Below are 26,242 nucleotides of genomic sequence, written 5' to 3'. Positions count from 1 at the left end.
ATGGTTCAAAAGGGTTATTCACTTGAAATCACGCTCGCGAGGAAAAGCATGCCCTTTCGCCGCTAGTTCAGAGTTGATTCCAACCCAATACTCTAACTGGATGTAGATCCCTTTAAAACACAGTCAACTCTCTCTTGACGGACACCTCTATAAGACGGTCACCTCTATAAGACGGTCACCTCCTCTATAAGACGGACACCTGGTGTTGTCCCTCTTATCCCTTTTTCAGTCATTTTACTGTTACTAAACGCCCTATAAGACGGACACTTCTTCTCAAACGTACAGTTAGAGCCGGCCCCGACGGTGTCTGTCTTAGAAAGAGTTTACTGTATTTCAATAAATTAGATCACTAGAATTAAATTGAATAAAAAATACTGAAAAGGCGACCACACACCAACAGATCACAAACATTGCAATAGAAAGGTTCTGGCCCAGGTCACCCGAGCATTGAAATGAACATGGGCACGTGCGTCACGTACAGAGCAGTGTGACTGACAGGTTTGCAATGGATATTGATAACAGGGCAATACGGTCTCTTTATAGAACAGGGAACATGTCATGTTTTAGACACAACAAACTCATGCTCAGTAGAGCTTGTCGAATAAGTTTGTAAAAAGGATTCATTCAGCAGGCGATCTTGATCTTCCAGGATTTTGATCGAGAAGAAACATTACTTTAGCTGAGAGGTACGCTTTTATAGAGATTATGTCGTATTTTATGGTTAAGTGACCCACACTGAAAAACAACCGGAAGATTTTTTAACTCAGCCGGTAGGTTTTGTTCGACTCATTTCGAGCGTGATAACGAATTTATCTGATATAAAGGGAACGTTTTTATTCATTTCACTTTACACGAAGAACTAAAGCATATGACTCCGGAGATCTGAATATTTTCTTTCTTTCTACGTTACATTACATATCGATCAGGATTAATTGTTATCAATATTTTTGCGAATTTAAAATATTGCGCAACTCACCTATACTGCATAAAATTTTAATAGTGCGTTTTGTCGTGCGTTATAAAAAGGGTGCAGCGATATTAATTACGATTATATTCAAAGGGGCTACTACCCACCATCTAAATATTCGTTTATCTTTCGGACTACTTCAATTTTACACTTTATTGGAAAGTAGTACTTTTTAGTTTCATTCATTTCGGCGGGATGATGCTTTTTGGATGACATGTGACATAGTATAATTTGTAGTTCCTGATTTGCGAAATATGCCTGGATGTGAGTTCCTTTACGAATGCATATGCTTGCCTTATTAATTTTTTTCTGCGTTCTTTTGCTATAGCAAAATGGTTTAGTAGGAGTGTTTTGAGTGATGTCAAGAGCGTCAGATTATCAACGTACCTATTTACGTTCTTCCTTACTTTCAATTCCTTCCCTGGTTTCGGTTTTGCCTATTTGACGTAATCGATCTTGATTTTACTGTGACCCATAAGTGCACACAGGATTTAAAGCACTTAATTTCAGCGCTGTAAAAATCAGTATCGTCTCGAATTTTCAACGATTTTTTCTCTAAATTTTAATCACGGCGAAGAACATGAAAATTAATTTTCTTTTGAAAAATTTTAACCGTTTCCCAGACGTATCGAACTAATCACGTATTTCCTACGAATCGTGTCAAATTTCTGTTCCGGAAGTTGGGTTCTTCCATCATTTTCCGGCGGCACTGCGAATATCTGTCATGTAAGAGCGCTGGCGATTCAGTCTTGTGGTCGTTACTTCCATATGCTAGTCACTCAAGAGCTGTGGTAAAATAAATGTTTAGTTATCGTTCCAGATAATTAACGGAAAGAAAAGACAAAAGATACAGAGTCGGAACAAATAAATGGCAGGGCGTGGCAAAGTACAATTTTCACCTCATTGCTCCAAAATCCCTTCTGACAATTAGCTTAAAATTGCGATCAACGCTGTACATCCTTTCTGTTAGCACGACTGAAAGAATTAATATCTCAAAGAAAGGAAGAGGGCATGCTTTGTGAACTAAAAGAAGAGTCAAAATTTATGATTGTTTGGTCGAGAAAAGTCTATTAAACGCCTTTGCAATTTTATTGAGAAAAAAGTGTAATTTTGGTTGGAAAGCCGGGAATGGAACCCAGATAGCTTTTAAAATAGTGATTCGTGGGTGGTTTTCCTGAATGTTTTATTAAAGCACTAAAATTCAAAACAAATATAACGACATATCACATAGCGAGGCAACTCCAGCTGTCTTTTGAAAAAACGTGACCTAAATAGAAAAGGTCTTGCAAGAGATCATACCGCCGGCAAGCTGGGAGTCTTATCGAACTTGTGGGCCGAGATGACACCTAATCCACAGATATCAGCAAACGAAGTAACAAGATCATTATCTACAAGCCAAAATGACACGGTTTAGACAAGCCACTTGGCTTGGCTGTCTTGTACAGCACGTCAACAAATACACTGTGAATAAAAATACCGATCACTGAACGTGTAGTCCAAAAATGCGCGGAGACCGGGCACCGGTTTTCACCGTTTCATTCATTGACATGTTTTCTTTCATGCAAGAGGTACACAAAAGATTCTAATGCTGAATTCTTAGGTATGTAAAGGGATTATGTAGTATTTACACGGTCTTTGCTTTTAATTTGACTCACAAAAGCTACCCGTTGGGTTCTGGTTAACCGATCACGTAGGGACCGCGACTTGAGACGGAAGAACAGTTTTTTGTCCGCCCTCAGGTTCAAAATATACGGACCACGCGGTCATGACTCAAGGTTTACATTACGTTTTATTTGTAGTCTATTTGTCGTTGAAGAAAGAAAAAGAAATTATATGCTTGAGAGTATGTTTGTTCATACCATCTGTAGAGTTTGGAATTGTTTCGGGGCTAGCTGCCTATATACAACCACAGAATAAGTTCATTTCTTTATTTTATCCTGCCCTTGATTGCCTTCAAACGATCGATCGAACCTCAGACAAATTTGAGTTTAACGAGAAAAGGAAAATATAATATAACCGTAATTTGCATTTTAGTTGACAAAAAGACAGCTGTTTTTTCTTTATATAGCCATTAAAGCTTTCTTAGAACCAGACACAACAATATCTGTACTGAATATTAAAATATCAAGTACGCTGGCTTACCTATATCACTGCTATAATAGTTTGCGCGTGCAACAACGAATATCAACCAGAACAAATTTCAACGCTCGCGGAAGAAAAGTACAATAGTCACTAAAATTAAATTAAAAGTAAGTGTTTAATGCTTTGTTATTCGTAAAAAGCTTACCAACGGCGACGGATTGATGGATTGCTTGGCAACAAAAAATAGAGAGGAAGTGGTTTAAACTGTACCGGAAGAGGGAAGCCCACAAAGTGAGATGGAATCGACGCCCGTTGTTTATTACAGCATGCGCTATTTCGGAAACCTGTAATTAATACGTCAGTGTGTATGTACCGAGTAAATTCTTCCCGAATTATTAAGCAACATTTATTCACGTGGGGAGCAAGGAATAACTAAAGGTACGAAGTTTGAAGATTTTTTTCGGTGTTAATTTTAAAATTACGAATTGCGCTCGGGCTTATTTTGAAATGTGTCAAGTTGAAATCGAATTTTCTATGATCCATTGCGTGTTTTTCAGGGCATAACTGTCACCATTCATTTTACACACCGAAAGGGCGGCAAAACTGGTTTTAAAATGCAAATGCATTTGGCACTCATGTATTGATTTTGTCGTCCAATAGAACAGTGCGATAATTTGAGTGTTGTCATTTGTCAACATACCAATATGCGAACGAAATCGTAATGAGAAACCACGGAGACCAAACGTCTAGTGGAGCCAAATGATAAATATTTGAAATTGAGTCGAAGAAGTTTTGATCATCCGAAGCAATATTCCGGGAACTGTGACGGGCCGAAATTGATGCATGGGCTTCCATTATAGAAGTCTATACTCGCTTTATTGACTAAACTCGCTACAGCCCATCGTATTACCGTTTAGCAATCGTTGAGAAAACTCAATTTGTGGGAACTCGAGACTGTCGATTGGTTTTGAGCACTGCTTTTATACGCCGTGCGTGGTAAGTTCTATTCATTAATTCAAATTTAAAAGTACCTCTGTCAATTTGTGTCCCTATATGGTTTTGGTGGGTTTATTAGCGTATTTAGTAATTCAGCATTCCTTAACTTAATAGCCGAAACTCTGCTGCGATCTTGACAGTGTTAGCGCTTATTTCAACAAGAAAGGCGAAACTTTTGGCACAAAACGTGATAATCCATATATGAAGAACCTATTGTAGTGTGGGGGCAAGTTACGGAGGCATATTGGGTTTCAATGGAGTTAGTTTTCGTCTAAAGATTGTACGACTCTTTCAGCGTACATAAGGTAAATTTCGCTAGTAGTATTACAGTAAACGCAGGTGTAAACGCTACTTTAAAGTAGAGACTTGTCGCTCGATGCGCAACGCTAGCGCCAAATCATTTTATCTACAAACAACCTGGTTTGTTTTGTGAAACTTGAGTTTGGTGATTGCATCGGTCTAGTGCGTAAAAGCGGAATTAAAGCCTGCTTATTTGACCTTACTCTGACACACATCCAGCTAGTCATCGCGTCTGCTGTCAAGGATTGTAATACCTATTGTTTGATCGCTTTGCAGAACTGCAAGAGATGACTCCATTCAGCGGACGATATTTGGTATTTTTCATTTATTTCTCGACGTTTCCCGCTTGGAGCGAAGAATCATCGAATGCAGTTTCGCGTGCGAGGACTTCATTTGAAGGTATGCTTTAAATCATGCATGCATACGTATGTCCGTACGCTTTGTATACTTATGTACCCATTGTAAGAATTAGCCTCGTGTAAGGATTACTTCGTTGAAAGGTTCTGTTTTCTTGTAAGAAAGCTCTCCGTTGGTTCCCTAATGTTTTGGCGAAACATTGTTTTTAATATCAGTTGTTTTCCAAGAGATCCAAATAAAGGCAGACGGTTGAAGTGCATTGTTTTAGCTTGTTTTGGAAACGTAGTGCCCTCTTAACTCTGTATTCCATCAATAGACCCTCGCAGTTGGAGGGAATCCCAAAAATTACTGAACACAAGTGAGACAGATTGTAAAGTTTCCATTGAAGAAAGAAATTGCTTTGCGATGAAATGCCAGAATCGCGAAAAACCTACACAACCGGAAAATTAACTCACACAAAAAATCAATATGGCGTTTCAACATTTTGCGACGTTAAGTGTTTTTAGTTGATAAATCTACTTCGGGAAGTAGCTGAATATATTTGATATTGATCGAATTTATTTAAACCGCTAAATGATAAGGTATCGATAATGAGTTCTGATCCAGCACGAAGTCGCTAGCTATATACAAACTTATTTCTTCATAATGATTGTTTTTATTTGCAATAGAAATCTTGCGAAGTAATTTAAAACACCAGCATGCAAATAAACGTCATTCAGCCAAGGTGCAAGACTGAAATGCAAATTTTCTGTATAAGATTTTGCGGTTTAGATCCTTTGTTTAGAATTGAATGAAAATTCGCTAGCTCGTGCACACTTTGTGATGTTTTTTAATACGGCATAATTAAGGTTGGTATTTGTTTTAGCGTTTAAAATAATAATTGCGTGAATTTCCCAGTGCAGTTTTTGCAACGTGAAATTTAAGACGAAACAGCTTGAAAGAGTGGTCTGGTTTCAATTAGCTTTTCATCAATATTTCATTTACAAGATTGCAAAGTAAACAGAAGGGGCTTAACGAAAATTGCCGTGAAACTAAGGGGAGCGCGTTTTCCTTTTAACAAATAGAGTACGAGCCGAAGTTCATTTGACTTCGGATTTTTCTTTTGACTAAAAGAAGTAGGCGATTTAAATATATGCATAGTCCTCGTTTGGTATACAGAGTAGTTTCTTGGTTCAATACTTCTATTGTCTTAATTGTGACAGAAAACAGAACTGCATGTTTGTAGATGGCTGGGTCAGGATTCAGTGGGGAGGGGTAGTGCCACTCCCATAGGGTTCAACTTCCAAAGTGACCAATGTATAAGTTCTCCTTAAAGTGCCAATACATTATAAGGAAAGAGGTGATGAGAATGAAGAAAACCATCAGCTGCAAATTACATAAATTTGTCTTGATGAACCATCAAATTTGTGGGATTAACACAAAAAGAATGTTATACTGAACCTCGACAATCTGCAGTAATGTGATGGTCAAGTAATAATTATCACAAGAGACAGTGTTTCAATGGGATATCCAAACACTGAGAAGAGAGTTGAAAATACGATGCATAGTGGAGTATTTTTGACGAAAATTCGAGGTGTTTGGATAGCCGATGAAACACCGTCTTGAGTGTTTGATATACCTTCTCAATCGAAACTAAAACTATGGGGTAAACGCCAATTAAGACCGCGTATCTAAACCTCCTTCTCAGTTATGATTTTTTTAACTTGATGGATTAGTAATGAGTTTGAGAAGTATCGGGCAAATCTAAGAAACAATAAATTTATATTATGAATCTAGTTTTCTTTAAAAGGGTAAAAGTAACAGATCCCAAATGAACACCAAGGTATCATATAATTTGTGTTTCCAGAACCACCTACCGGTACCTTACCCCCACAGCAGGACTTCATAATAAGTGCCAATTATACATACATATGTATGCGTGATGTGCTTTTAAGCCACTCACCAATTTTGCCTGCAGCACACAATTTTCTGACCATTCCTGATTGTGTGCCATTGTCGCCATTCATTCATTTCTTATTATGTAAAACAATTTCCGCCCAGTCTGATTTTATGGTCTAGTTAATGATAAAATTGGTTTGTACGTCCTTAAGGGCAAAAAAATCCATTCAAAGTTTAGAGAAAGGATAGTTGCCTAATTTATTGAAGGTGCTAGAACATTAATTGATTTCACCTTAAATGTTAAGCTGAGAAAATAATAAGGTTTTGATCACCATTGGGCCTAGTCATTAAAGTCATTTGCAGTTTGGGCTTTAACATTGGTCATATAACATGCCATGGTATTTCCTTGAATGTGTGGTTCCAGAAAATTTCCATGCGCACCCCACAGAACTGGGTCAGGATCTTGGGTCTTAAAAAGTAATTAAAACTTTTTAAAGAAAGTATGAAGCCAATCTGGAATTTCTGGTGGGGTGGGGTGGGGCAGAGGAGGGGCTCAAACCAAAAAACCTTCATGGAGGGAGGGGGTATAGATATGTTCTGGAACAACAAAATATATAAAAGCTGCCCCTCAATTTATTGCCAGCCTCAAGTAATTGGATGCTAGATGAGCATATTAAAAAGGCTTGCCAGATATTCAACTTTAAATGTATTAACACTCAAGCTACTAATTAAGCTTGGCATTATTTATAATACTTCCTAATACTTTAATACCGAACTGGTTTTAACCTGTTTAAATGGAAACACTATCACATTATAAAAACCAGGCTTCAGTATTCCAGACGTTAAGCGTAGGAGAAATTTGTAACTCATAAACACACCTATTGCTTTTTAGCTTGCAGCAGGAAAACTGATCTTGGCAGATTGAAAAGCCATATTGTTTGGGAATTTGTTATCTCAAGATTCCAAATGCAATTAGAGCAGACTTTGAGAATAAAGTTACACCAATGTGACATTCTGACCTGTATTATGTGTCAACTCATAAAATGGAACTTCTAGACAAGTTTAACTTGCAGTTGGCAAATAATTAATGATCACAACAGAGTGTTTCCAATTAGCTTGGAATGCTCATTGGAACTCTTAGGTGATCAGTTTAATTTTCTCATGGGTTGCAGATGGTCTTAATTATAAGATTGCTAGTGTCGTCAGATATTTTAGCTTCATGTAGGGCTGTTCTGTTTCAATTTTCCTTTGTTTTAAACTCATCATACATTACCATACCCAAAAACAAAGGAAAATAAAAATTATTTATGTCATGGATAAAATTGAACATAACATCTACCCTTTAGTGTTGCAACAAAATTATTTATCATGGATTGTATCAGTTAGAATCATCAGCTGTGGTAAAGGAACTGTGAACTCCTTCAACTATAAGCGGCTTAACTGATGAAAATAGATTATGCATGCCCTTTTCAGATCAAGTCACTAAATATTTTTAATTTTAGATGTCTAAGAGTTTGAAAATTATCTCCACACTTGGGCTGTACCAGCTGCATAAACAAAAAGCTTCTGAAACTTTAACCAAAGAGATGTGAAGAACAGGATTAACCTAAATTCCATAAATTTTAGAGTTAAGAGGTGATAAAAACTGATCAACCATTCAAGCACACTATTTAAAAAAATTGGTTTGAAAATCTGACAACTTTCATGTTAGTCAGTGAATAAGTATATAATTATATGTCCCATCATCAACTGTACTGTCTTCAGCTATCATCTTGAAAAACATTCTCCCAACTCAGTCTTCTTTCTTCTCTTTAGTCTTCTTATTTCCTTCAGTACTGTAAGAAATTGAGACTAGTAGGAAAATTTGTATGTCGGTTAATATGTGAACCGGTATAAAATGACTATGGACCGGCCCTTCCTCTCTAAGGAGAGTTTTTTGGGTTTAAAGCCCCTCCCACCCCCACCCCTTTAAAAAAACCCCAGCGTTTCCCTTTAAAAATGTTAACCTCAATCGCCCCCCCCCCCTAAAAAGGACCTCAAAATTTACATTTTCCTTTGACCTTGGGGGGGGGGGGGGAAGAAGGAAACACACCAAGGCCTTAAGCGTTCAATGGTGTAACAAGACGGATGATGATGACAATTGATATATGGACATGTGATATTGTACATGTGGAGTTAAAGGAATATCACCTTTTATGTGTAATTTTTTGTACAGCAATCAAGAGCCATGTAGAGACACTGAACACGAGAGAAATAGAAAGTGGAAGTTTTTCTTTGCTGTCAGTTGATGAAAAGAACAATCACCTTCTTGTTGGAGCAAAGTAAGTTGGAATTTTACAATAGCAGTTTCAAGATTAATTGTCAAGGCATTTCGCTTAACAGGGCTGCAAATAACAGTCGGTCATCAGACATTGGCAGACCAAAATTTGCTCATGTTCGACGAAATCCCAAGTGTGGTTGGACACAATTTTTTAATAATAAATCATTCTACAGCAACGATGAACAAAAATCAGCCCAACCACAATTTTGTTTTGTCCGACCAACATGGTGTCCTATGTACATATGTCCTTTTATTATGTGAAAAAGTTATTGCAGCCCTGGATAAGTGTAATAATTTAAGTGGATATGTCTTTAAATTTTCTTCTGGTTATATCAATTAATTATCTATTTTTTATTATAATTTAATGTTAGATGATGATTTATTTGATGATGTGTAAGATATCCCACTGGGTTTGCTCATCAGTTGTTTGCCTACCACTTTCAATGCAGAAAGTCTAGACCACCAACAAGGGTCTAAAAACAACCAGTAAGATTGTGCTGGCTTGCATAAAGAACTTCTATAAACTTTGATTGTCACATGCATCCTTGAACAGGGGTGTAAAGCCATCCTTTGGGGGTGGGGGTGGGGGTGGGGGTTCAAAAATGTTTTATAGGGAGGCTCCTTAAGATTTGAATTTTTTTTTTTATTTCTTTAAAAATAAGCTCTAATATTTTTGTTGCAGAGATAATGCATTCCTATTGGATTTAGAGAACATTCATGACTTCAAGGTGAGCTTTTAATTAATGGTACCCTACAATGTCTTCAATTGTACCAAGGCCTGTTGTCTGGTAAATCTGTTACACATGGCAAAGAATATTAGGTCATATTTGATACATTTTTAAAGCTATAGTATAATTATGGTACCATTACCCATTCTCTTTCAGTCTTGGAATTTAACAAACCCAGCCACCAGTAGTGCGTGTGACAGAAAACAGGTAAATATGGGTAATTATCTAATCAACCTGCACAAGATCAAAATCTAGAGATTTCTCTTTAGGGAATGCATAACCTAACAGCTCAACCTGAAGTTTAAATTAAAACTACTAGACAAACAGACAGACAGACAGACAGACAGACAAACAGACAGACAGACAGACAGACAGACAGACACACTGAGTAAGTCAGACTGAGACACTGACAGTCAGACAGACAGAGGCAAAACAGGAAAAAGATGCCGTTCCTCCTTTCAGGGCAAAGAATTAATATGTCCCAAAACATACAAAAGTAGACTTATACTCACCACAAGGAGCTACAAAATTAAGGGAAGCAGAAAACATGCAAAAGCACATTAAAAATACAGTATTTATCCAATTTGTTGTTATTAATTAAGTGTACTGTGATGTGATTGCAGGATGACCAATGCCATGATTATGTCAAGATAATGTTACCGTTTAATGAGAGGATTTTTCTCTGCTGGACTGGAACACCAATGACAGCTGGCTGTGCTTGGAGAAATGTATGTGACTGTTTAAGTGTCTATGATATTGTTAATGAATTCCTCTATGAAAAAAGAAATGTATCAATTTAAAGTTAGAATCAGTGATGGGATGCCAATTGAATTTTTTAACCAATCAAAGGCTAGGAGCTATTTTCAGCAGAAGCAGCGAAGCAAGGCAGCAAGGCATGCAAGGCAGACATCTCTACTCGAAATAAAAAGGCTAATTGCAAGCTACCTCCACTGTAAGCTAACTGTAGGCTAACTGGAGTGCTATTTACGCTACAGTAACTGGAGTGCCATGTAGGCTAACTGAAGTGCTATTTAGGCTAACCGGAATGAATCACACGTTTCACTGCTTCGCACTTTGTGACGGTCCTAACATGTCTTTTGTAGTATGATCTTACAATGCATCTGTCCACACAGGTTTAGTTGCAGTGCTGTAAGTCCTAGTACTGTAGCTCTGTAAGACCGCCTATTCTACAAATAACTTACTATTCAATAACTCATATATTACCGGTAACAATTTTTGTTATCCTCAGAGGACGAATTTAAGTGATGCCCCAGGCAAAGATAGCAAAGGAATGGTATTCACAGCTGATGTTGAGTATTCCAGCAGTCCAGATCAGAATGACACAGCAATCATAACAGGTTTGTGTTAACTCAGTAATAAGCTTTGGCTCTGCTTTGGAACATTTTAATATTCACTGTTACTTGGTTAAGTCTGCGTTTAAGCATAGTAGTCAATCAGGTCGAAGCTTATCCCGGTTTGAGATGTGTGAAGCGACTAGGAGTATTTCTAATCCCCCCTGAATGGGATGCTAGTCCATTGCAAGGTTACCCCCCAGTAGGGGTGTAACGATACATCGAAATATCGATGCATCGCGATTGGGAGTGCTCCGATAGCGATGCATCGATCCCAAGTTCAATTTTCGATAACAATCGCGATTGTTTCATCAACTTATTGATAGTTACGATAGTTTTTTAAATGGTGTCCTGTAGTACTTTTTCCTTGATTTAAAAATGCCTCTCTTGTTCTCTGCCGTCGTTTCTCGGCTTCCTGTTCGTTGTTTCAGAATCTGTACTGTATAACAAGCCATAAAAGCAAACTTCACGGACGTCGCTCGTCTCCAGGGCCTTATCTGCGTTCAAAATGGTGGCTCGAATATTAACTCCACCCCCCTCTTGGAGAAAGAAATGATTACAACGCTATAAACTCACTAATTACAATACTATCGCAATAGTATCGCAATAGTGTCACTACTATCGCAATACTATTGCAATAGCAATTCGACTATCTCAATACTATCGCAATAGGCAAAATAACCCCAATAGTCACCACTACCCCCCAGCAGTAAATTTGACGGTACACACCTGGGTGAAGAGAGGTACTATGAGAGTAATGTGTCTTGCCCAAAAACTCAATGCTTAGTGGCCTGGCCAGGGCTTCAACCCGGACGGCTTGATCCAGAGTCCAGCATGCTAACCATTAGGCCACAGCGCCTCCCTATTGTTACTTGACTGCAATAATTTTGTAAACAAGGAAAATCATTTTTTCTTTTCTTTTTTTTCACAGAACATGGGACAATCTTTACAGGAACAATAAACCCTTATTCATGGAAATCAATGATCCACAGTAGAAGTTTTAAACAACCCAAACTTCGTGAAGTCTTTACATCTTTGATGGATCAAAGTGACTTCTACACTGGTTAGTATGATTGACAGCTGTCAATCAAAAATATTCCATGACTGTCACATATGTTAGGATCATCTGGGAGTCTCAGATAAAGACAGAATCTCTTGGTCTCCATAGTTGAAAATTTTTACCAGAACATCAATTTATTAATATTTACAATTATTTAATAGATTAAAATTCTGTTGCATTAACATTTGGTATTACATTGTAAAAACAAATCAATTAACAGCTAACTAGGAAAGTTATTTTTTTTACATAATTAAGTAACAGTGGATCTGAGTTAACATTGTAATTTCACTTTCTCTTTCTACTAGATGTACACTTTGTAAAAAGTTTCATCATTGGGCATTATGTTTACTTCTTTTTCCGTGAACGGACATGGGAATGTTCTAGCTGTGGGAAGCAGAAAATATCCAGGGTGGCCAGAATTTGTAAGGTACAAACAAATAAAATGTAATAATATTTGTAAGTGTTTCTCACTAAGTGACTGCCCCTATCAATCACTCAGCTGGGCTCTGAATTCTGCAGCAAACATTTCCCAGGTTGCACTGCCTGCTCAATGTTCACAGCTCTGTGGGGGGGGGGGGGATAAAATGTGCTTATATATAGGTATGAGGGCAGAGAACATCCACCCAAATTAATCCAATCCCCCGCCCCACCCCCTTGGGTGCCTTGTGCAGTTTGACCTAAGAATGGTAAAAGTCAAAACTGAATTTTAAAAAAAATCACACTTATCCTAAGATAGGTTGTGCATGGCCACAGATGAACCTCAAGATCTTTAAGATAAAAAATTCATTTATTGCGAGTAAATACTTTGCTTGAGACATTACATGTCACTTACATGTCATTTTTATTTCTTTATAATCTGAAATTGTTTTCGTCTTGTTTCCAGGGGGACTATGGTGGTGATTACTTTCTTAAAAAGAATTTCATCACTTTTCAAAAGGCAAAACTGTCTTGCTCAGATGGAGGAGATTTTCCTTTAAATTTCAATGAAATTCGTAAGTGTTTTTTTATTGATATTTTATAACTAAGTTACAGGTTCTTTACAGGCTACTTGTCAAGCTCTTAAGGAAAAAAACCAACTTGTCTTGGTTGGTTTCAACTATTTTGGAACCTAAAATTATAAAAAAGCAATTAACATGCAACAACAAATGTTCAGTTTCAGAAAATATCCATACCTATACCTGCCAACTCTCACGCTTTGGGCGTGAGTCTCACGCCTGTGAGCTGAAAACTTCGATCTCACGCCAACTCATGCTTTCGAACCAATTTCTCATGCCTGGTCGAAAAATGTGAGTTATAATAACCATTACCGACACACTTTCCAAAAAAATGTAAACTCAAACCAATGTGAGAAAGGAAAACTCCATGTAAAATGAGTAAATGACGATACTTTCCCCTGAAATCTCAGAGTTTTGACAAGAAAAGCATTGGGAACGAGGTCGTGTTTAGCAAAAAACATCCATGCACTGGGATCGGGATATGTTCGGAACGTCTTCGAAATACTTCGGACATTGTCGTTTCGTCTTCAGAAATTCTGGCACTCTCAGGGTAAAAATCTCACGCCTTTGACCCAGAAAAAGTTGGCAGGTATACATACCCACCCCATAAACGGTGTTTGGAAAGGAAAGTAAGAAGTCAAACTGGAATTTTCAGAGGGACAGGGGGGATCAAACCAAAAAGTTTTTCATTTTGGGGAGCAGTTATTATGAAGAATACCGGTATATTTTTGGTGCAAAGCAAACCTGCTTTCTCAGTAGTTGTTTTGGCAGTATAACTAATTATTTTTACAGCAAGGCCCCCAAAAGTGTGACCACTTTTAATTTATTCACATTCTTTCGTGCAGATTTAATCCAATCAGAAGTCAACAACTGCAAGCTATCCAGGGCTTTTGATTGGATTAAATCTGCACGAAAGAATGTGAATAAATTAAAAGTGGTCACACTTTTGGGCGCCTTGCTTTAACACTCAAGTGAAAACTGCTCTAACAAGCCTTTTTTCATTTTCCTTTTACAGAGGATGTTTGGTGGGACAAACAGACCAACTTGTTTCATGCTTCTTTTATCTCTCACCCGTGAGTGTTGAAGAATTGATCCGTCTGCTGTCTGCTTTTTTCCAGTCCAGTCATGCACCAGGCTAGAAACACGAAATCACAGGACTTTTATCAAGATTTCATTCAACAACGGACTCAACCACATAATTATGCCACATACTGTTTGGCTGTAAGAATGGACATCATCACCACATCCTAAGAGTCAATTAAAAATTAAGTCGGACATTAACATGTTTGAAATCAGCTGATGCAAATTAGCCTAGAATTGCTTTTCCTTGCTTGTTCACTACTAAGAAATGTGATTTAACCATTCAATTAATTTGTTTTTGAAATTTATTAATGTCTAATTATGCGGTGTAGTTCCAGAAAATATCCATACTCCCCCCGCAGAAGGGATTGGAAATTTCCTGGGGGGTGGGAGGTCTCAAAGACCAAAAATTTTAAAGAAATGTATGAAATTTAACTGGAATAATTTTCCAGAGGGGGTGGGGGGGGGGGTTCTTTTAAAAAATCCCTTTCGTGGGGGAGGTATGGATATTTTATGGAACTACACATTTAAATTTCATTTGTTTTCTTTTTCCAGCAATGGGCCGCCATCTTCAGCTATTTGTGTGTACAATCTGTCTGACATCAATCATGTTTTTGACGAAAGTTCTTTCAAGTCGTTTGACAATCAAGCCAAACAGTGGGTCACAGTAGCAAACAATTACCAGGAATACTTCAAGGATGTAAGTATTGTTTGCCTGTGTACACCAACAATTTTAGCGGAGGCTATTCATTTAAAAAAAGTCTTTTACTAAAAATAAGGAGGGGGCCTGGGCCCCTCCCCTACATCTGCCACTCAGCACTGCTCATCATGTTACTGGAATCCAGGATAAACTCCAGCTGTGTGGACCAGTTAGGCATGGGTGTGACTTTACCACCCTTATATTGCTCATGGTTAAGTAACTCACCTTAAACTTGGTGTCATCTTTGCTTTTCATAGTGTAAAGTGAATCCCAAGTACATTGATCCATCCAACACTGTAGCAGTTCCAGATGGAATGATGGCTACAAGAAAAATGACATACAATGCGTATCGACAATTGAGGCATGATCCCTTGATGGAGGATCCAGTACAACCCACGAGTTTTAACTCTCAGTCTAAGAAAGTGGCAAGAGCTTGGTTCATTAAGGACGGCATCAGGTCAGTGTTGAATGCTTGAATGTTGAAAATATTACCCTTTCATAGTACTTTATTTTGTTGGCTAGCGCTGTTTTTATTTAAGAGTGCAGGACATTTTTATCAGCTAAACCAGGCCACCAAAATACCTCTGAAAGTTGTTTCCTTTTCTTGGAAAGTTCCTTAATCGCCAATTTTTCATGAGAGTACCTCTTCAGTATCGATACCTTAACACAGTGTGAAAAAACTCCGCTGATTTAACCTGAACAAAAACGCTCTAAATTATCCAAATTCGTCCCTCTGTCAAGGTCGGCCAAAGCAAGTGTGAAAATACGTTCTTTTCGCCAAATCTCTTTTCATCAAATCCGGACGTTTTAAGGATCCGTACTGGAGACCAGACGATTTGGTCTGAATTAGGGAAGCTCGTAGACAATCCAGCAGAGTTGACACAGATGCTAATCAGTGATGTGTTATATTTTTTTGAAGGATGACGGCTATTGCTTTGGATAAAGTTGGTGCGAACACAGTTGTATACACATCAACAGGTAAACGAGGCTGATATAACTTGGTAAATTTGAATAGGACAGTTCAAGACAGATTGTTGATGGGGAGAGTTGAAGGGTATCCGTGGTTCCATATACAAGTTGTACTGGTTTTCGTCATTAAATTGCATTGGACTGGGGACTGTTGTTCTACCCTGCAGGTGTAAAATGGGTTCCCAGTGTTACGATCAAAATAAGGGATGAAGTATTCGTTTTTTTTTTCGGGGGTTGATATTGGATACCAAAATAAATTAACGGTTTGGTCAAGACAGGACAAGAAAAATAGTATTGAACCTTGCCTTGCTACTATCTCATTATTAAAACCACTTCTTTTAGCTTTAACAAAAGCTTAGTCGAGTTCTTATCAAAATGGGATCAATGACCACGTTTTTAGAATTTCCACCTTTTTTCTTTATACGTATACATAATAAATACTGCCCGGTACGATCAGACGACAAGGTGAAAAAGGAAATAGAAATTAACGCAATTGCGTTCGCAGTTACACAGACAGGAGTTCCCAGTCAGTCCATTAAATTCGTATTGAGACTCCTTAACATCCACTTGAAACGATTCAGCCCTACCCAGTGAGACAGGAGTGTCACATTATTTAACACATACAACACAACGTAACAAACAGATATCACTTTATTTTGCAGACAGAGGATCTGTTCTTAAAATATCAAAACCTGCTGGTGTACATCAACCATGTCTTCTCACTGAATTAGATATTTTTCCAGTAAGTGTTAGTTTAATGTGTCATCTGTAAGATAAGAAATTTACTTACTCCTGTTTAAGTAGTTAACAGTCATGCTGAGGCCGTTTACAATATCTCTTTTGACGAGAAATACTGGGTTTTTCTTTTACCTAGAAATCGTTATTTAGAGATTCCATTTCATGTAGGACCTGTTTTTATGTAAAAGAGTCAACCTTAAATTACATGCCATATATAGCAGCTCTTTCAGTAGTTTCATTGCACGCTATGGCTGATTTCGGCACTTATGAGTTGCTAGCATGGTGTCAGACTTAAATAAATCCTGAATTTAGAAGTGACAGTTTGTTTGTCTTTTTATAGTCTAACAAGAGAGAAGTCATCAAAGCAATGGCCATTGATACGACCCGGGTAAGATTTTCTGGTCAATTTTGGAGCATGTTTTTACTAACTTTTTGAAATGATGGGAAGAATAGAGTTTAAGAGCGGAAGATGTCATAGATCAAGTTGACAAGTTAATCTGGACAACAGTGTTTGTTGTGTTTCCTGCCAAATTCCAGTAGCATTTCCAGTATTTTGGCACTTCACAATGAGTACTTTACGAGCTTTCTGGCAAATGCCGATTTTGCAAATGTTCGTTGAAGCACTCGAGAGTTTCCGATTGTCATTGTCCAATCAGCACACGGCACGAACACCCACGGGCGCCCCGAAAACAGTCCATCACACTCGGGATGGTGGAATGCATGAGGGTACGTCGGGAACGAAACTCCCCGAGCACATTCAATTTCTGGTGACGGGATGACGCCTTCAGCTGATAGTTGGTTCTCCGGCTGCCGTGCTGAAACTTTTAAACTTCCACGACATCATAACAATTATTCGCCGAAGGCAAAGTGAGAACAATCTCTTGAAACTATTTTCGGTCCAAAAGCCTTGGTAGTCAACTTGCAAAATTCCCAATGTTTTAAAAATCCATGACATGGAGTGGTTTCTTTCAAATGAAGGAAAATTTCATTGCGGGGTGATTATAGTCTCATAAGCCGAGTTTCTTGACCAATCAGAATGCCCCAATTCTTATAATCACCTCTGAAATTATACTAATTGTTATACTGTCCTTCACCGCTAAAATTGAAAGCTGTAAAAGTCTAGTGTTGTGATTAGTTTCTAATGACAGGATAATCTTACTAAACATTTTTGAGTGTTTTCAAAGTAAAATTGTTATGTTGGTTCAATTTTCAGCATGTTCTCTATTTGGGCTCAAGGACAACACTTACAAAGCTGAGTTTAGAGCAGTGCAGCAGTCATGAACATCACAGGTGAGTTGGAGTGTCAATGTATGAGTGAACGAGTCAGTGAATGGTGTAAAACAATGGCCAAACAATTGAACAATTATTGTGGAGATATTAGTTTCCAAATCTAGCGCGGAAAACAAATGTTTCGGAAATAGAAATATGTTATTGAAACGACTGAAAAGAAATGTTTCCTTTCTTCCGAGAAGATAGAATTGTATCACATCCAGATATCTTGACAGTGTGCCACCTATTCTTTACCTTATTCTTAACGTCGATGTCCCACAAACATTTTCGCAATGTACTCGTCCTTTAAGACCTCTGCCCCGTGCCGGCAAAATAATGGAAATAATAATTTATGCTGATTCTTTATTGCGAGTTTTTGTCCAAAAAAATATAAATATTCCTCGGTAAGTTACGCCCCACGAAACGCGTGATTAGGTGTGGAGCATTTGATAGAGCAAATGATAATAGCTTGTGCATGTGGTAATACAACAAAAACGCTTATGTTTATTTCATGCCGATAGCCACATTTAAACAGTTATTGGATGAGGTTTTTTGTGATATCCGGAATAATCAAGGTCGAGGTAAGTGTTATCAGCCGAAGCCGAAGGCTGAGGCTGATAACATTTTCCGAGATCTTGATTATTCGGGATATCACAAAAACCGAATTTAATAATTGTTTTATTATACATTGTTTTCTGGAAAAAAATAAGGACAAGCGACTACAACCGTTCTACTAATTCATACTTGCCGTCTTGCTTTTGAATGCTTTGCTCTCAAGGTATTCGTGGAATAGTTCCTCCGCAATCTTTGTCAGTCATTTTGTGTTTCCGAAAATTATATTGTCCAGCAATTTTTCAATTTAGGTTAATGTTTTGCTGGGTTGAAGAAGCGAATCGATGAACTATTAATTTCCTTCGCTGTCAGATGTGTCCCACATTCCTCTCGGAAATCATGCATTGTGCGCCCAACCTACAGATTAGTGAATAATCTCTAGCAGATTATTCACTAATCTGTAGGTTGCGCTGATTCTCAGAATTAACTGTAGGCTCTTAGCCAATGAGAAGACAGATAGTGACTACAATGTATAATAATCCGGTTAAACAGTTGCCATAAAATGATATCTGGTCGGCACGCATCTCTAAACAAAACCTTCAGCTGTACTTTTTAATAATTGTTTGCTTACGTTAAAATAGGACTTATAGTATTGGAACTAATGCGGTGACTCTTGCATTGTTTCATTTCAGTTCTTGTATATCTGCTGCTGATCCCTATTGTGCATGGGACAAAGAAACAAGACGCTGTGTTTCAATTCTCTCTCACGGGTTAGTTCCGTCAATGCAGTTGCAGTATTATTCAACACCCCCCTCCCCATAAAAAAAAATGTAACAGTCCATCCCTTAATCCATCCAATTAGAGCGCTCATGCGTTATAAAACTGCTATATTACAAGTAGTTAAAGTAACCGTTTCATGTTCCATTTTTAGAGACCCAAGCAAATTGCGACAAGACTTGACAACTTGTCCTGAGCTTACAGGTGAGTTATTGACTGATCAGTCTTTCAACTCAGTTAAAATACGAGACAAGGTCGATGAGACGATTATAGGTTTAATGTTGTGCGAAATATCTTAAGACAATTATATTGAGTGAAAGCCAAAAAGGAACAAAGGTTGTTGAGAGTGTGGAAAGGTTTTAGGGAAAAAATTAAGGCTACAATTTTCAAAATACGCCATTCGGGACTACGACAACATGCAACAGTGACTTCATTGTAAAATCTTGGTGAAAAAGACTTGTTTAGTTGATTTGCGCTTTCTTCACAAAACAATTTTCCCGAGCACTGGATGTAAGAAGGTATATAATTTTTCGCTATTTTAATTCTGTTTCCTTTTTGTCGCGAAATTTTGTTTTATTTAGAAGAAGTTTCTGAGTGGTCTCCATGGCAAAGCTGTGTTCAGAGTGATGGTAATCTTTGCCGTTGTCAGGCGCGGCCCTGTTCAAACGGACAAAACAGCTCCTGTGAGGGTGGTTATGAGTTCCGACTACAAAACTGTACGGGTGAGTAAATACTCTACCTCTCCTCCCTGACCAGTTTCAGATTGTCATCAAGTTTGTTTGCAATGTTGGCATCGAAAATCGCAGATTAGGTCCTCAAAGTCGGAATTCCGCGCTTATCTTAGTATTGTTTTAGTATAGTATTAGTTGTGTTAACTTTTGTTGTAACAAAATGGTTTCTTCTTTTCTTTGCAGTTGATGTGAGTGTAGGATGGGAGGGCAAAGAAGCATGGGAAACTTTTGGGGTGCAGCATGGTAACTGGAGTTTTTGGGGGACTTGGAGCGAGTGTTCAGCGGAGGCATGGGCCGGAGTGAGAAACCGGACACGAACATGTACCCACCCAGTACCTAAGAGAGGAGGGAGACCATGTGTGGGGGAGTCAGTACAGTATGAGCCTTGCAGCTTGGGTTTAGAAGGTAAGGACATACCATGAATACTGTTTCAGTCCGATGGTACCCTCCCTCCCTGCCCCTTTGTAGATAAGCTCGGAAATCTCAGACGCAAGAATCCTTTCAATATCACTTCTCTCCGAACCTAAGCCAGTGGTCTCATAGTTTAGTTAACTTTTTCAAGATAAATTCCTAGCGATTACAAAGCTCCCCAAAACCGCGTTTGTGTCGTTTCTTTGCCGTTACAATGTGCTTAGGAAATGATTATATGACTGCTTGTAGGACTACAACAACAACAACAACAACAACAACAGCCTTTTAGTTGCCATGGCAGTAACCATTGTTTTGTTTTTCTTTTTGATTATCAGAGAAGGGAAAACGTCTTTGGACAAATCCAACAAGAGTCTTGAACCCAACAGTAAACATGGCTGTCCAGTTTAACGTGTTGTGTAAAGCGACAGGTCATAAAATAACTGACGTATCTGTGGAGATATCCAACAAGACAATTGATTGTGAAAAAGAACCTAATCTTTGCGGAGGTTTGTAACTTCTTAATTCTTTGTATTTTTTTTAACTTATTTCGTGGTGCTGATATTGTATTTGGAGCGAAATTTCTCACGAACTCGTCGGTTTGACACGCGTGCGCGATTTGCACTGGTTTTCCCTCGTATCCGATAGTAAAGTTTGGACAATATTTTGAAAAACAACAGACTAGCCACAATTTTCTATGGTCTATAACACTCAAACAGACCATCGAAATGACTGTCGGAAACAGTGAAACCACTCGCTTTTCCCGCGGTTCCACTTGAGTATTAAAAGTTTCATGGCGTCATTTTTAAGACCATGAAAAACTGGAGTCGTTTTGTAAATTGCTGTTAATAGCATTCTGGTATCTTTTCAAGCTCAATTTTTTTCAGATCCATTCCATTTAAGTCAAAGTTGTCTCTGTGTTTTGTTTTCGAGCTACAGCACAGTTAAGTCGCTATAGGAGCAAGCGTGTTTGTGGGTCGTGGTTCAAGTCAGACAACAACAACAACAAAACAACAAAACTTTATTTACTCCTTAATATTTTACATAAGAAAAAATTAGTGGGATCTGGCTTCATGAAATAATTATAGAGTTAAAAAGGGCGGGCTGCAAGTGTAGGTCGGTAAACACAAACAACAGACTATTACAGTGAGCAAAAAAATAAAAAAAGACAAAAATATATATGAATGTTGAAAATAAATAAAATAGGAGGAATATAAATGAGAAAACTTATCAATTACATTACTTATAGGAACAGATCTTGTTTTAAAATGTTATGTTATTTTGTTCTTGTTTTAGAGGGAGAATGGGATAAATGGAGCGATTGGAGCCAGTGTTCTGTGGAAGGATTTCAGATTAGAAGAAGGGAATGTAAAGTAGAGCCTTGTGTTGGTGAACGAATACAAGAGAGAAAATGTGAACCAACAACGTCCGACAAATGTAAAGGTAAGTTGAGTTATCCGCCATGTTGGCATGAAATACCAGCAAAAAGTCAGTCCCTCTGTTTTCCAGCAGATCTACAGTCCCTTTCTGCTTGCAACTTGGGGCGCTTTCAATTAGTCAGAATTAGCCGGTTAGACATGTATATTCGACTCAACAAAATTCTGTTGTTTGTCAAATTGTCCTGTTAAATCAGTCAAGGTATAAATAATTATTATACACTATTGTAGTTAAGTTGTTGGAAAATGTTGTTGAAAAGGCCCATTTAACATTCAAAACCACCGGACCGACCGGCCATTTCTGACTAATGAAAGCATCTTAGTTATCTCGAAAGCGAAAAGAAAATTTTCTAATGCATCCATTTAACATTTAACAAAAGAGAGCTTGAGAATTAGCGTAATTTTCACCTTTGAAGACCCCTTGTTTTCATGTTTAGCTATGTTTCAGTACCAGCTTTTTTCTGCGCGTTTGCAAGTTATGAATTCGTCGTTCCAAGTTTTGAATCATCCAGGTACCTATAAAGTCAAATATACAGAACAACTGAAACATTTTGTTGACGATCATGAGTTAGTTAATAGCAAGTCGTGGCCCTTGAATAAGACTGTTGTTTCTCTTGACTAGGTGCGGTCGATGTTGATAGCTGGGATGAGTGGTCTGTGTGCGAGTGTAACCACGAACTAAATCTGAGCGAGGGGAGTGATCTGGGTGTAAAGTACCGGATTCACAAGTGCCGCAGGGAGTGTCCCACTGTCTTAGATTGTCCGAATACTGTGCAGTATGAAACTTGCAGTTGTCAATCTGCTGGTAAGTCAATTGATTGGCCGAAATCTCATTGACTTTTAAGGGACGGTTTCACGGATTTTAAGCCATAGTCAGACATAGGTAATGGCCATCAAATTCGGTGAAATATAACAATAACCTCTTAAGACAGTGGAGGAACATTTCCTTCGTAAACGAGTGTGGTGACCTATCATTTTTCCCCTCATATTTTGGGTGTAACGATCAAACAGATCAATTCCTATTTTTGAAAAATAAATTATCACTGAAAATGTGTACTTTGCCAGTACTTGCAGAGGAATTATTTTGTGGAATGTAGAAGGTCTTCCCGCTCCTAAACGAATATGGGGACCCCACTTTTTTATTTCAAAATTTAAGTTCCCTTAAAGTAATAAACCAGTAGGCAAAGTTTGATTGAAAATCTATGTTCAGTTCTATTTCAGGGTAATGACCTTAAAAGTGGGTTGAAGCGAAGGAAAAACAAGGAAGACAAGTCAAACTTGATTGTTTCTATTCCTGTTTTCAGGTGTATCAGGAAGGCGACAGGGACCGGTGCCTTCTGAGGGATCAAAGCTTGGAATAGGTCACGTGATCGGAGCTGCTGTCATTGGCTGTGTGTTTACCATCATTTTATGCGGCGCGGCGCTGTATTACTACAGACGCCGTCAAAAGCAGTTCAATGTTTCCAAAGCCGAAGAAACCAGCCTTCATAACACCTCCACCGGTAGCAAGTATTCAACGATACCAAGAGGAAACGGGGTTGCGACCAGAGGGCCGCCTTCTACGTCAAGCAGTCAAAGCACGGCAAGTAAAGACAGCATAAATCCGCGAAAAAAGACGTCATCACCTTTAAAGATGCTTCGGTTATTTAGGAAACAAGAAAGCTCCGCGGAAGCTGTATAGTCCCCGGGGTGTGGGGGTGGGGGGTGAGAACGAACACTTGTCACAGCGCTCCTTTTCTGACAGTAGCGCTATGGGCAGGCGGACAAGCAAGTATCCACAGCTATCCATCATGGTGCTGTTCAGAGATCGTTACAAAAATCAGCCAACCAGCATTCCACTGTAAATACTTAAACTGCTTGTCCAAGATTTGAAGACAAAGAGAGACATTCTGAAGAAGGCGCCTGTTCTGTTAGCTATGCTGTTATTAAACTTAAACGACGTTATTGTAAATATAGTTTAGAGCTGTAAATAGTGTTTCGTTGACATTTGTAGGGGGTACTAACAGAAAGTAAACCTGTCTAGACGGTGCAACACGTCTGGCTTCTGGGAGTCAATTCGTTACACCGTCGTCACGCCAGCATGATGCATTTTTGCAATTTGAGTTTCGACGTCACGCAATGTGTCACGTAGGAGCAGAGACCTTAGAGTGTGACCAAAGTATACCAGGTTTTGCATGCGTCGTCATGCCAGCAGGTCATCGTTTTAAGGCTCAACATCACGCAATGTGTCACGCAATATTGGTGGGTTTGTGGGGGGATTTTCTTTGTTGTAGAGATATTCTTGTGCAGTAACTTGTAATTACGCTATAAATTCTGACACTGGAAGTGATACCTGTTTACACCGCTTTAGACTGTTTTGTTTTTCTTAGTACCTTCTACAGGGGTTAACAAATTGCGCGAAAGATTATCTGGTCATTCGTTTCATTTCGCCTAACGCGTTATATAAACTGCGCTTTTAAAGAAACTTATTCATATTTATTCAACTATTTATTTATTATGTAGATAAAGGCGTTAGGTTTTTTTAAAGGAGGGAGTATAATTTCCTCGTTTAATTTCGCCATATGTAGTTGTATATATGACGATAAATGGTTTTATATCCCATAGAATAAGTTATCAACTAACAAAGGATTTAAAACTCCAGAAAAAGGTCTCTTTTTGCATCATTTGGTCACGTGACCTGCCTATCCTTTGGTACTTTTTTAAGAAATGGGAATATCAAATATCAATTAAACAAACGGAGATTGGGATGTTCGAAAAATTAGGAGTCTCTATAAGGGAGTTGGCCTAAAATTGTGTTGTAGCTAATAATGCTCTTTCCGTTTCTCGTTGTCGTTGCGAAATCTGTAACATTTACATAAAACTCGTGCAACAATAGCGCAAAGTATTGAGTAACTTGTGCGCACGTTTTAACGGTTTATTTTCTTGTTGGAGTAGGTCACGTGACCAATTGATGCAAAAACGATTGTTAATTGTTTATTGTATAGTAGTCTAAGAAGACGAAATATCTATAATACATGATTTTTTTGTATTGTGTTTTTGTTGTGTAGAATTTTATTTTTCTAGAAAAACGTTGAAATGGGGCACAGTCATCTAATGTTATAATGAATTCGAGAAGCTCAGGAAACGTTTCTGAGCTCGTAAGAAGGCTTTTAATCCGAAAATAATGGTCTGATTAATAGAACGGTAGTTTACAAATAACAGGATTGTAGCCGAAAGTATAAATGACTAACGAGGGCCAGAATGGAATTGGATTACGTTGAAAAGCTTGAAAAATACTTGGCTACAATTTTAGATCTTCGTTTTTATATTGCAGTTTGGGACGTTTGCCTCGGACTCTTGAAAATTTTTACAATGTAAATTTTTGTTGAAAATTTTGATTTTCTTTGCAAATTCAATTGCTTTCTATGATTTAGATAGCGTTAATACAATTTTTATTAGAGAAAGTTTTCTGGTTTATTAAGATTTTTCAAAAAAATATATACTCGATGACACTGCTCCTCTTCGGCAGTTAAATATTTTATACGTTATTTTTGTCTTCATAATTATGCTATTCGTGAGTTAAAATGTAAACCTATTTCCAATTGTATACCCTAAGGATTTATATGTTACTAAGTTAATCCCGTTTGGTTATCGTTTCTTTGTTACTGCAGTCCAGAAATATCTCACATAACGTTATGTATTCAATAAAAAGAAAATAATTTATTAAACCCGGAAGTGTTTTCAATAAATGCTGTTTATAAATTTGTCTTTGTGCTTATTTTAAACTAAACAATCGCTTAGTACTAGACTATGTTCGTATACTCGGTATTGGACTGGAACTAGCTTGCAATGGAGGCTAATGCAGGTAATCTTTTCAAATGCAAATGACATGAAAACTCGTTTTAATGATATTCCCCCCAGCTCCAGTCCAATACCGAGAATACAAATATGGTCCGTTACGAACTACGGAGTCGCTAACTTCTCAAACCTGTAAAACAAGTATTTTGGTGGAAAAAACTTGAAGTTGATGCCGAGTTGTGGTTACTAAGATGTAGTATGGAAGTTATCGTTTTTGACGTGTTCGCTGTTTCACATCTGTTGCGATCGAACGCTAATCGAGTGGAAATGGGAACTAACTACAGGAATAAACGTGACGTGAACAGAAATCAAAAGAAATCGCTGCGTAGAGCTCATAGAAAAATACTCCCGGGCAAGTAGAATGGACTAATACAAAGTGTAAACGGAAGAGACGAATTATATTTGATGAGTTTATTAGATATGTACGTTTAACAAATACCTTTCTCTACATTCTTTTAATACAATGGGCGTTTTCATTTCCTGGAAGTGGGTGTCGGGTAATGGGGGGATAGTGTGTGAGGGGGGTGCGTTTATCTAAAACTATGAACATCAAACTTTGAACTCGCTTTCAGGATCTCACTAAGAGGAAAAAACGCAAGATTTATAAAAAAGTATTTATTCTCAATGTCTTTACATTAGATCAAGATGCGGTTGAACTTTCAGCTCATTTTATAGTAAACACAAACTACACATTCAAGATGACTACAAGA

At 38.0% G+C, this 26,242-nt stretch overlaps 1 protein-coding gene across 5 annotated transcripts; it reads left to right on the top strand.

Annotated features, from left to right (window-relative positions):
* The first annotated feature begins 556 nt into the window (after positions 1–556).
* Positions 557–25,123, top strand: LOC144661592 (semaphorin-5A-like). Of its 5 annotated transcripts, none has more exons than XM_078522396.1 (25): positions 557–686; positions 4,622–4,744; positions 8,796–8,901; positions 9,583–9,628; positions 9,785–9,835; positions 10,252–10,356; positions 10,878–10,986; positions 11,912–12,043; positions 12,346–12,467; positions 12,924–13,032; positions 14,051–14,108; positions 14,671–14,815; positions 15,073–15,272; positions 15,735–15,793; positions 16,447–16,526; positions 16,863–16,910; positions 17,736–17,812; positions 19,036–19,113; positions 19,275–19,324; positions 19,702–19,842; positions 20,035–20,256; positions 20,598–20,768; positions 21,556–21,702; positions 22,318–22,500; positions 23,000–25,123. In XM_078522396.1, exons 2-25 carry the CDS (start codon positions 4,633–4,635, stop codon positions 23,374–23,376), a joined length of 2,928 nt encoding a protein of 975 aa, XP_078378522.1. In that variant the 5' UTR covers positions 557–686; positions 4,622–4,632; the 3' UTR covers positions 23,377–25,123. The 5 variants fall into 5 exon arrangements, with proteins under 5 accessions (XP_078378522.1, XP_078378521.1, XP_078378524.1 ...); XM_078522395.1 differs by lacking the exon at positions 557–686 and adding an exon at positions 2,478–2,567; XM_078522398.1 differs by lacking the exon at positions 557–686 and adding an exon at positions 3,393–3,487.
* The last annotated feature ends 1,119 nt before the right edge of the window (positions 25,124–26,242 follow it).

Source organism: Oculina patagonica, chromosome 7, assembly GCF_052425735.1.
Source record: "Oculina patagonica isolate OP01 chromosome 7, crgOcupat, whole genome shotgun sequence".
Taxonomy (NCBI): Eukaryota; Metazoa; Cnidaria; class Anthozoa; order Scleractinia; family Oculinidae; genus Oculina; species Oculina patagonica.
The sequence above is the reverse complement of the archived record's forward strand: the minus strand, read 5'-3'. Positions and strand labels throughout refer to the sequence as shown.